We start from the raw sequence: 12536 nt of genomic DNA on the forward strand, positions 1-12536 counted from the left end.
TCAACATCTCACAGTGCTTTTTTTTTTCTCCACATGTGACTTGTTCACTCTGTGTTGTTTGAATTCTGCTTGTCCTTGTCTGTTGAGGGAGAGTAAAGGAGAGGGGGCCGGTTGTGCTTTTTGCGGGTGGGTGTCTCCCAAACACACGTGATGGCGTTTACTGCCAGAGGGCTCGTGACTCACTGGCTCCAGGTCTCAGGATCCTCGTCTGGCCTCTGACAGAGCATCCTAACCCCAGCCTATCAGGCAATCACACAGAGGTGCGATGAGTCACGCATTTCCCGGCACTGTGTCCAACAAAGAAAACAGACGCAGATAGAACACACTCTGCATGTTGATAGCATCTTTATTGCAGCCCGTTTTGCTTGTAAAATGGTACTTGAGGGTTTAAAGGCTGGAGTTTAGATAATTAACATTAAATAATGACTAACCAATTTGAGCTTGTTCATCGTAATTTATCACTTATTCATGCACAATTTAGAGACCTCGCTTGACTTTATTTGAATGGCGTAGTAACTAATTACATTTGTTGTATTAAATAGGCTGTATTTAAGCTCTTCATAGTACTTTGCAGAGGGAAATATTGTACTTTTTACTCGACTATCTATTTTACCACAATGCTATTTGCTGTACTTTTATTACAGCAGACATTCAATTAGATTACAGATTAAAAAGAGACATAGCATATGACCAGTTTATATACAATATGAAGCATGTAACAAACTAAAAGTATGTAAATCTAAAACTACATCTCAGGGCCTATACTGAACATGTATAGTCCATTTTGTTGTTGAGTAGTTTTGTCGTGGGATATTGCTATTTTTGCTGAAGTATCTTAAATGACCTAAATACTTCCTCCACTACTACTAGATGTATTCTAAATGTAGGACAGTTACTGTCACTGCCAGACAGTCCGCGTGTTCTGCTTAAGTGTCCTTGAGCTCCTCCGTTTCCTGACAAGCCACAAGTCCGGCATCATCGTCCGGGTGATATAATGAGGACGAATGCCTGCGGAATGATCAAAACTAGCCCTGGATTGACTTCTCGCCCAGCTGCTGGCTGAAGTGAAACCGCTCCGCGTGTCCACGTGTTCGTGGCATTTCCATGTCATTTGCATATGTAAACCGGTCCCGCCTATTGCTCCGCGGCTGCACCGAGAGAAGAAGCCGATTTGTCGGTCGGGGGCATTTGACGAGCAAATGGGAGAGCCGGTCCCCGCTAATCCCGCCCTCCCAGACACGTTGCCTTGGGAGAAGCAACACGGGCCGATCTCAGGCTGAACCGTGTCCCCACTCTCACACCGCGCGTCCAACACATCAGCTGCTCTCTGCCCGACGGTCCTGCTGGATTTACCGCTGAACAACGGAAGAGTTGGACCAGCCGCTCCATCCTGGGAAAGGTGCGTGCCTTCTCTGATCCGCATCTTTATCATCCCGGTAAACATCACTCGTTATCTCTGAGTGTGCAGGAGGGTTAGCGGAAATATTTTCATTTATAAAATCAACCACAGGAATTTGACGCAGACATGCCAATCAGCGAACATTTATTCATAGTGAAGGGTTATTAATAATAGGCTGTCATATTTCAGATGAAGGTGTGACTGTGACAATGATTATTAATTAGCCCTGTATCTGCATTTCTGGTTTCATACGATCAAACAGCTGCCTGCTGCCAAATGGACTATGTCTGATGAGGAAGTCTATTGTGTCTGTTACCCAACTGATTTGAATCCTTAAGGCGGACAGATCGGTTCAATCACTTAATATGTTTTTATTTCTCTTTGGGAAAGATAGTGTTTGATCTCTGGGAAGGACATTATATTCTCATATAATTCCTTTTTATCACCGTTTTTTTATTTGATCAGAGTGCGTGTGCGTGTGCGTGTGTGTGTGTGTGTGTGTGTGTGTGTGTGTGTGTGGGTGTGTGTGGTGTGTGTGTGTGTGTGTGTGTGTGTGTGTGAGAGAGAGAGAGAGAGAAGTGGGCATCTCTACGTGCCCCACCTATACAGGTAGACCTATTTAACAAATGAATGTCTTCTTTAAAAGCACATGTTTAAGGAGAAGCTGTTATCAGTGAGACATTTGAATAGAACACTGAAACACCACAGGCCTGTGTGGTGCATTCAAAGTGACTCTTTGAACAAGTGAGGTATTTTTTACGGCACAAATCAAACGAATGCTATCATCAGAAATTCAGGTTTTTATTGACTAAGAATGCACTCGTGCTTGATATCTCCCTGGTGTTGTGTTGGTGTGTTGCAGGAAGCCTTATAGAAAAGCACAAACGTGACTGAGACGATTTATAGGATGTTTGCTGGATATGTGATACGTAATACAACACATACAGTAATACAGTTTGATGATCTCTTTGCAGTTTCACGGATGAAATGCAGTTATGCATATATTAGAATTACATTTTAATTGATACACTGTGTAAATGTGTGTATGTATATATATATATATATATATATACACACATTTTGCCGTTGTGTGTCTTGTCACAATTTTTAAAGCACCATCTGGGATTCAACCAGTAGAAGGTATATTTGATAGTGGACAACTTGAATCTTGATCCTTTAATTCCAAGTAGTCTATATTTGGATATGAAATAAACTCAGCGTTGTATTACAGCTCAGCTCTTTCCTGTGTTGTTTGGTAATCTGACCACTGCACAAACGTTTTCCTTTCACATCGTTTAGTTCTCACTAAAATTGGTCAACATTGGTCTACATGGAGCAATATTGTAACTCGCAGTTGGAAATATCCCAATACATTTTTTTTCAGCTTCTCTCTTTGTGTTTGTTAGAGCTTGTGAAATCTCTGCTCCACCTTCCCCTGCAACAATAAGATCAGAAGGTGGTCGTCCTTTGACAAAGACCCAGGGAGCAATTAACTCCGAGCCTCAAATTTCACAGGAGGCAAGAGACATGCCAGCCGTTAACCACCCAAAACACCATGCTGAAAATGCTGTTCTCCCTATCTTTCATTTGCTCATCACTGAGGAAACATGGATGGATCTAAAGATCCCATGAACAAATTAAACATCAGTGAAGAGTATTAGGCCAGTGGAGCTTTTATTCACGAGGCATTCTCCGTGTTGTGAACAAACGGTGTCAGTCTCTCATTTTCTAAAATCCCCCCTCGACTGTCACTTGTCTTGACGGGAGGGCGGCAGTCTGAGGCGCTAGTCGTCATGGTGGCAGACCCCTGCCCCCTTTGAATAAAGAAGCTAACAATGTTTATGAATGAATGTGGTGGTAGCAGCTGGCAGGCCGGCTGATACAACTCAAGCTGGCGATTGTTAAATGTAGATCATATGTATTTGTTCTCGTCATGATGTTGAGATTTATGGTAACAATTCTGCCAGAGAGAAAAATGGAGTGTCCGAGAGCTTCGCTGGCCCATTGTGGACTCTAGGATGTTTGCTGTTTGCTTTGAGTGGTGGCTAGTCTGTGTTTACTGGCTCAGGTGTTGCATCTGCAAAACAAACAGGCCATTGTGGTCTCAACAACTGTGGTCTCACTGCCACCGTCTGCTCTGCTGTGTCCGTGCCTTTAATCATGTCTGCTTGGTTAGAGATTCATTTAGTTTGTTTATTTATCCAGACTAACCTGCAGTGCTTGTTTAAGGACTCTGCATATATTCAAGCTGTTATACGGCTTGAATTTGTTACATTTTTTGCTGCAGTTTCTCATTTGAATCACTCTTCTAGCTGGTGATTTTTAAGCGTTTCTGTATTATGTAATTATAGTAACCATTGCTTTCTGTCTGTCAGGTCAGTGATGGTCAGTGCTATTTAGAGCCTGCAGCCAAGGATGTCTGCTACGGATTCGGACAACTCCATTGACTGGCTGGCGAGTGACAATGAGAGCGAACAGGAGTCTGACTGTACAGGGAAGCACAGCCAGACAGAGGCTCCTTCATCTCCCAGCACCTCGCCACACCTGGGCCTGTCTGACAGCAGCTGCCGCCGGAGCAGCGAGGTGAAGGAGGGCGCCGGTAACTGTAGCGAGGTCAGGGACGCCTCCTGCCGGGGCTTTCCCCCTGGCTGCACGGAGACATGGGCCGGCACCATTGGACTGTGTAAAACACAGCAAGTAGAAAAAACAAATGGCAAAAACACTCAGCCAGCACTGAAGAGACCTCACAGCTCCACAGAGGAGGAGTGCAAGGAGCGGCAGCTCATTTCCAACGTGTCAGAGAAAAACCGAATTTTCAGGAGAAAGGTGAGCACCTCTGACGTCTGTCTGTTTCCCACAGTAGGTGGTTCACAGTGTCAGTGCGCGCCCTATCACCTCGATCAACACCCCTGCTGGTTCTACAGTGTCTCGTGCATCACACTTCCAGTAAAGATGGTCCTACAACTAGAAGCATAATTAGTCATGCTCTTCTGAAGAACCAGTCATTCTAGTCAAACAGCAGAGGGAGTTTAGGGTTTTTATAAATCATGTTCAGCAACTTTTATACAAACATGATATATATATATATGTTTGTATCATGATATCAGCTACAAATTAATCATTTTTTGTTTCCAGTGCATGGAGCTGCAGTGCTACATTCATCCACTGTCGTCTATCTTGAATGGCCTTCGTTCCGGGAGATACCGAGAACGTAAGTCGATCATTTAATAAATGTTTTGTTTTTGTCTTTTCGAAAAATCTCAGATTCATCCTGTCTTAACACAATCATTTCATAGTTGAGTGTCTGCCTGTCTTTTTGCGTCTCAGAGAAAAGCAATATCAAGAACAATAGACTGGATAGACAACATGCGACTCTTTTTAAGATTATCCCCCAGCGTCCTTGAGATTTGAAAGTGATATGTTTGAAACATGTATTGTTGTTGAGGTATTAAGTAACCACCAACTATTTCCTGTGTGTGTGTCTATCTTCTTGGATAAAGCTCCTTAGTAACTACACTTTTTTTTTTTAAATGTCCCTTTTTTAAGAGTTAAAAACGGATACAATTTAATTTTTTGCCAGTTGAGAGCAATATCACGCTTCAGACCTTGTTATAAATTAGCTGCTTGGCAGAGGGGAGTGAGAACATACTGTACCACAGAGTCTCCAGTTAAGCAGCTGCTGTTTGTGAGTCGTCTGATGGACATTATAAGGATGTCTGGAAGATAGCGCCATGTTCAGACAAGCTCTGAAAACTGCTTCATTTGGGATCTTTGTCAAACCTTATGTGACCCAACACTTCCAGGCCACAGAGGCAGGGAGTCTGTTCCTCCACACGAGCATTTCACACAATCCGTCTGCTCCACAGACTCAGCCCTGCTGTCGACACAGTTCATGTGGCTCATGGTACGACTCTCTTCTTTTCCAGGACTCAGCAGTTTCCAGGAGAGTGTGGCCATGGACAGGATCCAGAGGATCATGGGTGTCCTGCAGAACCCGTGCATGGGGTAAGTGTCCTCGGCATGACCCACATGCTGTTATACATGAAACAATGATCTCTGTCATCTTAGAATAGTCAGTGTATCTCCTGCATGTTTAGCTACAAACACACTGTGATGCCTTTTACGGAAATTTGATCACAATCACAAATACAATACACTCAACCCAACATTCAGTGATCTTAGCTCGAAATGCTGCTGGTTGTCTGTGGGTCAAAGGGGTTTACAGCATGTCTGTAACACATGGTGCACAGCAGGTTGCCCTGCGAGGACCCACCACCCCCACACATGCAGGACATATTTACTGCAGAGATGGCCGTGTCGCGCTATAGCTGGGCATCTTGTTAAAAATGTATCCGGCTCTGCTGTGGGAGCAGCACACTTGTGTCTGCTTGATTAGCTCTCCACTGGCCAGACGGTATAATGGCATATATAACATCACTTCTTCAAAGGAGAAAGTCTTAGTCCCTGTGATACAATAATGTTTAAATGTTTTAGAATTGTTATACATCATGAAATAGCAAATATCTGACATTCTCAGGCTCTTAAGCATCTGATTTTGTATACTTGAGTAGAAGATAATATGGTTGAAATCAATGTCACAATATCTATAATGACATATTCTGACTTGTAAAGCAGAACCTTCCGTAACAAATTTAGCTATTTTATAATTTCAATTTCCTTCAAATCATTGTTTTTTTTACTAGGCCTGCAACAAATTATTATATTTTCTGTTGATTAATCCCTCGGAATTCATTAGTTTAGTCTAATAAATGTCAGACGGTAGTGAAAAGTCCAATGTGATGTTTTTAAACTGCTGGCTTTGTTCGACCGACAGTCATTTCATTTACAATGGTATAAAAGCCAATTACATCTGAGAAGCTGTAATCAGTGATTAGCTATTATCCAAATTCTTGTCAAGCATTTGTCTGTTGATTGAGTAACCTAACGATCATTTTAATTGGACAGAATGTTTTAGCGTAATAGCACATTATGATTACACTGAAAGTCTATCGATGAAATAGCCGCTTCATGTACCATCTTCCTCTGAATTTAAAGCAGTACTACTCGTACCTGTATGGGAAGCCAAGCATTACGGTATGCTGATATAAAATAAAGTGCTGCTGAGTCTGGCACAGACTAATTGAAGCCCTCACCCACCAGCTGCTGCCCTCATATGGGAGACAAAGAGTGGGTGTGGCAGCCTCCATCCAGACAGCCGGGACAGAGGCTGGAAGGTGGACTAACCCCCCCCCCCCCCCCCCCCCCTCCCTGCATCGCTCTCTGTGCCTGCTCTGTGCTGCCAGCTGGCAGCCCCTGCAGCAGCACAATAGTAGATAGGATCAAAGTGACTTTTTTAGCAGTCACTGTTGCGGATAATCTTTCACATGAATTTAACATGCCCTGAATGGAGTATAGCAGGAAGGTCCTGATCATATGACACGGGCTAATCCCTATCCACCATCTGGTTGTGACGGCTGGTCGTTAATGGGGTGCAGCGTTCTGCTGCGCACCTCCAACACAAACTGCGTCATCACAATTAGTTTATGTTTTCACAGTGAGTGCTGTTGGAGACCGTTGTTGCTTTGGCATTTTATATTTAGAGGCGAGCGGAGCTATTATGCATCAGGCCACGTGTGAGCTCTAAACGAGCTCAAGACTCCCCTCCCACTGACACACACACACACACACACAGAGTACAGGCTTTTCTACGTGAGTGTAAGTGTTTACCCACCTTGTTGGCAAGACTATTGGTAGCTTACTCGGTACTTACGGTAAATATTTATCACTCGCTCTCACTTCTTCCTTCTTTTTTTATCTTCCTTCTTTTCCCAGGGAGAAATATGTTAATATCATTCTTAAAATGGAGGAGATGCTGAAGAGCTGGTTCCCTAATGTAAAACTTACAGACCAAGTCACCGTCACCCAGACAGAGGAAGCTGTTCCTACCAAGAAACCGAAGGTAAAGTTGTACAAAAGCAGAACTGTTGTGTAAGAGCTCTTGAGTTCGAGAAAACCTGCTGCCAAGAACATACAGTGACGATGCAGTGACAGGGGGACGAAAATATCTATTGTTATTTAATCACATGTCTGGGGGGGGGGATTAAAAGCTATTTAAACTGAGGTATTCTCGCAGTGGCTTTAACAGAGTTACAAGTATATATGTTATGTTATTATTTTATATTTTTCATGTGCCTTTGATATTTGGTAGGGACACGTTTAGGTAAACGAGGTGAACTCTGGCTCATTTACAGTTTTCTTGTAAATTAATGGACATTGTCCCTCAACAACAAACCACTTGACAATTGAAATTAAACCGTTTCCTTCATTCCCAACAGCTATCTCCAGTGACCATCACTGCAGTCATGAGCCCCGTCAGTGTCAGTGATCCTCCAGCAGGCGTCAAAACCCTGAGAGCCGCTGACCTCGCTCCTCCTGGAGCCTACTCCGCCAGTAACCTGAAGTGGCCCCACACGACACCCATCTGCTCCCCCATAGCAGAACAGGCCCAGGCTGGCTCCAGGCACCTGCTGGCCCCCAGAGACCTAACGCAGGATAACGCTGTGTCCTCCAGCACAGACAGCCACACTAAGACAGTCTTGGTGCCCAGAGGCCCTCCGCCGGGCAAAATCAACGCGCCCTGTCTAGAGAGGCTCCTCAAGTCGACAGAAAGCATTATTATCCGTAAGGGAACCGGGGGTTTGACAGACAGCAGCTGGTCCTAGTCCACACAGACGGCCGGGTGTCCAGCTGTAAGCGCCGCATGGCCCAGCCTAGCCTTGCCCACCCTGCCGGGAGCCAGTCGGCTCGCTTAGTCCATTCCGGCCTTCAGGAGAGACAGGAGCCTTCAAAGGGGACGTGACATATACCACTTTAATGTGGAAGGAGTGTTGCCGAACGTGTTGTACTCTCTGTATGGGAATGCGCCCTCTCTGACATGACAAGTGTCCGCTTTAGTTCCCGTTTGTTGACTTATCTCTGTTTTTTTTTGTTTGCACTCTTGAATGGCGCGTGCGAGAGTGAGAAGGATAGATTTCACATGCCGAGATCACCGGAGCTAGTCATTTCACAGCTGAACTGTTCCCACTGGCTTGTAGATGCAATAATACAATTTTAGTATCTGTGAAACTGCCATTCTGCCTGAAAGGGAAAGAACTGCAGTAGTAGTTTGTGTTGGAAGGGATTTTTTTTTTCAGATATCCAGATATGTCAGCGGTCTACATATTGTTGTGCTGAAAATGTGGGTGAAATGTGATGTTATCCCCCCCCCCCCCCCACCCCACCCCACTCTTTAGGTTCATTGATGTGACTGTTACTCATTTGTATACTTTATAAATAAGTCTTTTGGTACAACTGTTCTACCTCAGTGGGCACCACGTCACAGTTAGTGAGTAGGAATGTGAACGCTGCACTCGGAGTCTGAACACCTCGTCTGCAGTGAGCCAAACGGCCTCTGACAGGGAGGTCTGCAGAACGAGTCCTTCTGTTTGTACAAACACAGGATTCTCTCTCCATGGGGATGCTGTCGTGGCCTGACTGGTGCCATTGTAAAGAATGTCAACTGCAGATTTCTTGTTCGAGTCTCCCAGTAGAAGGCAAACAGTGCCTGTAATGTCGAGCTGTGCCTGTAAGCCGGTTTGACAGAGAGAGAGAACCGTTCAGAAAACCTGCTCCTCTGTGGGATGTACAAATCCGGAATTCTCACTCTCCTGCCGTTTTCCTGTGTCGAGTAAATTATTCAGATCTTGCCAACTACTTTCTGTGGTGGAGTAGAACAATTCTTTTATTTTGCCACAGAACTGGACAGTATGTTAAACCAGCAGAGAGGGACATGCTATTTCTCTGTGTAAATCTTACAGAAAGGTTGTCGATTTTCCCTGAAAAGTGGCCTTTATAGTGTGAAATTTTATACTTTCAAAATAAATGTGATTATATTTGTTTGATGCAAAATGGCTACAGATTGTTTTATTGCAAATGTTCTAAATACAGCAGAGTAGAAGTTACTTTAAATGCAGAGAAGGAGAAATTGCTCAAGGATTGAGAATTAAAATTCCATTTTCCACATTGAATTTCTCATGATTATATCATTCTAATGTGCTATTCAGCTCTTCCATTTCTAAGTTGAGTTTAATAGTGAGCAGCACCTTTTTAAAGGGTAAGACACAGGAGGAAAGACCAACTGTGTCAGCAACAGGAATCTATGAAATAGCTGATTGTAAGTCTCAACAGAGCTCAATTAAGCATCAAAGATCTGATTTATATCAGTTTGACCAATTATGGGGAGAGTCGACTGGGAACACTCAAAGGGAGCACACTTCCTGGAGGGAAATTAAGATGTATTGCTTGCGAGGAAGTATGTCATTTTCAGTACTTTGCACAGTAATTTGTGCCACAGAAGTGCAGTGAAATGTACCAGCTCAGTATCATTTCATTTCTCAGAAAGTGAGTGTAGTTTGTGTTTTCCCCCAATATGTGCCTGTTGACAAACCAGACAGCAGAGTTAAAACTGTGACCTGCCTGTTCAACACGCACAATGACAAATCTAGATTAATAATGATAGAGGTAATGAAAAAAATACAAGCATCACTTTCAGGAAAAAAACAAGACTGTGACTGTGCTTTATTTCCTTATCGCAGCAGTTAAATATACTTTCTAAAGTTCTGAGTGATACAAGAAACCGTTTTCTGCTCCAACTGCGCTGTACTCTGTACTCAAAGCGTTGCATGAGGAACTTTACCTACACTGGTGATAGACATGGAGTATTTCTGACAACTGTCACCAAATATACAACCGAATACTGCCATCTATAGGTGAAAAGGTAACCATCTCGAGTTCACCCGTTGTTGCTCTGCAAGCAGAATCACCATAGATGTATCTTACACAGCACGTCGTGAAGCAGACTTTTCCTTATTCTCGTTTGGAAAATCCTTAAAAACGCGACATAATGCTGCTTTTTAGTTGCTTTTGGTGAATTTGGTTGAAAGCACTGGATTCAGTTTTACTCAACTTATGCCAGACCCATTTTACTCTCTTCAGTAAGAACACTGTATGTTCACAGAGGGTGGAAACAGAAGTTTGTGGGCTGGAAAACAAGCTGTCAGAAAGTTAAGGAGATTAAAAACTGTAGCCATATTTGGGGGATTTGTCTTTTTCGTATTTTGCACAGTAGTCACGTGTCCCTTTTTCCAGATTAAAGGGGTGACTGGCAGGAGGCAGAGGAGTTTATTACCCAGACTGCATTGTTTCAGCGTTGCCACCCTAGATTCCCTCTCCCAGGGCAAGGCTAATGGTCTGGACTCACGTGCACAGATGTCCTGACAGCATCCATACCCAAAGACATTTGGCACAGATCTGCCTCGCACTCACCCAGAAAAGGCACGTTTAGTTTTTTGCATAGAGCTGTCTAAGTGAGTTGGACCAAATTACATTGTGCAGTGATCAGACTGCCAATGGTGAACATGTGATGTTCTGAGAAATTGTACAGAAAACAAAAAGCAAGAAATATAAATGTAAAGAGATTAATATATATATTTCTTGGGGGGGAAATTCACAAGTGCACAGAAAAACCAGCAAGTGTCAGAATATACCATAAGTGATAATTAACTACATGTTAATTTGCTCAATTATGTGTTCAACTATATAAGGGCTACATAATTGGTTACATTATAGACTGATAATACAATGGACAAGCATTCATATAGCTTTCCATTTCAAAGGTTGACAGAGGTTGTGCTTTACAAAATTGTTTTTTGTCCGGGCTATATGTGTGGGCAAAACTACAAAGACTCGTCATTACTGGAGGAGCAGCGATGAGAGCCTTTTGTTGAAAGCATTCAAAGGCGAGTGGGTGAGAAAAAGAGGAAGGAGGAGGATAGGCCCATGGATAATACAGCTTCATTCTCTCGAGCTACCCTTTCATTGTAAATTGGCCTTGATTGTAGCACCAGCTGAGTGTGAAATGACAAGGCGGCGTGGTGTTGAATCAGAGCCAAGGTGGTATCGTGCTTCACTCTGCTGCAGTTATTTATATGGAGCTACAGTTTCGATGAAATTCATTTCTCAAGTCTAGAGGCAGATGTGAAGTCACCCCCCCCCCCCCCAATCAGTTAATATATATAAAAATGGAGAGAGAAAATACCTCTTCATGCGAGAAAAAGGTGTTGTGAATAAAGAGCAGATGCGGCTTCTCCTCTGAAATCTTGCTGTGAAATTCAAATGCATCCTTCTGAACTGCAACAGTGAGATTCGTATTCCTACTCATAGTCTTTAATCCTGCAATTTTAAAAGGCAGTCACAACCACACTCATCAAATTTGATTACATGCAGCGACCAAATCTGATTTGTTAATTACTCTGTCATTAACTCCCAAGTCTCAAATGTCAGATACGTGAGTGAACAGGGGTCACGCAAGCTTTTTGGACATGAATTCAAGGTATCAAAGCTAATACATCTGCTGTTTTGCTGAGCAGTCTATCAAAATGAAAAAAAACGAAAAACACCGCCTTCCTTGATAATTTGCAGTTCTTCAGAGCAGTGGGAGGAAGAACAGCATGTTTCAGACCATTCTGCAAGAGACTGTCACACACTTTGATGTAATCCCCACAAAGCAAGGAATGGACTCATTCACACCATACAGAGATAAAGGTCTCATCTGTCAGAGGACCGAACACCTTTATATATTGTATAGTATGTCATGAAAAAATGTATAGTATGAAATATGAAAATGTTGTGGTATAGTAAATCATTGTATGGATGTGCCAAAAGAATAACAATACAATATGTCAAAAAAATGTCAACAACATGCCATGAAACAATTATATTCTTTGTCAAAACATTTTAATTATAGTATTTCATGAATAAAATAAATGAATAAATTAATGAATATCATAAATGTCACAGCATAGTATGTCATAAAAAGTGAAATAAAATATGTTATAGTATAGTATGTCATAGAAATGTCATAAAAATGTACTAGTATATTATGCAATTAAAGTGGAATACAAATTGTCACAGTATAGTATGCCATGAAAATAATTTTATATTAATACTTTTTTTTAATACCGTACTATGGTATTTCAAGGGAAATGTCATAAATGTCATCGTATAATATGTCATAGAAATAACAATAATGATATGTCAT

General features: G+C 42.5%; 1 protein-coding gene across 1 annotated transcript; it reads left to right on the plus strand.

The window, feature by feature from the left end:
• The first annotated feature begins 1289 nt into the window (after positions 1–1289).
• On the plus strand, positions 1290–9384 carry ciartb (circadian associated repressor of transcription b). The gene is made up of 6 exons (XM_079270421.1): positions 1290–1399; positions 3775–4225; positions 4535–4610; positions 5326–5404; positions 7232–7358; positions 7735–9384. The coding sequence occupies exons 2-6, from the start codon at positions 3815–3817 to the stop codon at positions 8119–8121; spliced, it is 1080 nt and encodes a 359-aa protein (XP_079126547.1). The 5' UTR covers positions 1290–1399; positions 3775–3814; the 3' UTR covers positions 8122–9384.
• Positions 9385–12536: the final 3152 nt, after the last annotated feature.

This window comes from Melanostigma gelatinosum (genome assembly GCF_949748355.1).
Source record: "Melanostigma gelatinosum genome assembly, chromosome: 1".
NCBI lineage: Eukaryota > Metazoa > Chordata > Actinopteri > Perciformes > Zoarcidae > Melanostigma > Melanostigma gelatinosum.

Bases quoted from the DNA above. Each gene is read 5' to 3' on its own strand.
- ciartb (XM_079270421.1), top strand. From the start codon at position 3,815: ATGTCTGCTACGGATTCGGACAACTCCATTGACTGGCTGGCGAGTGAC. The intron at 4,226-4,534 runs GTGAGCACCTCT...TTTTGTTTCCAG, and splicing joins ACCGAATTTTCAGGAGAAAG to TGCATGGAGCTGCAGTGCTA. The intron at 7,359-7,734 runs GTAAAGTTGTAC...CATTCCCAACAG, and splicing joins TTCCTACCAAGAAACCGAAG to CTATCTCCAGTGACCATCAC.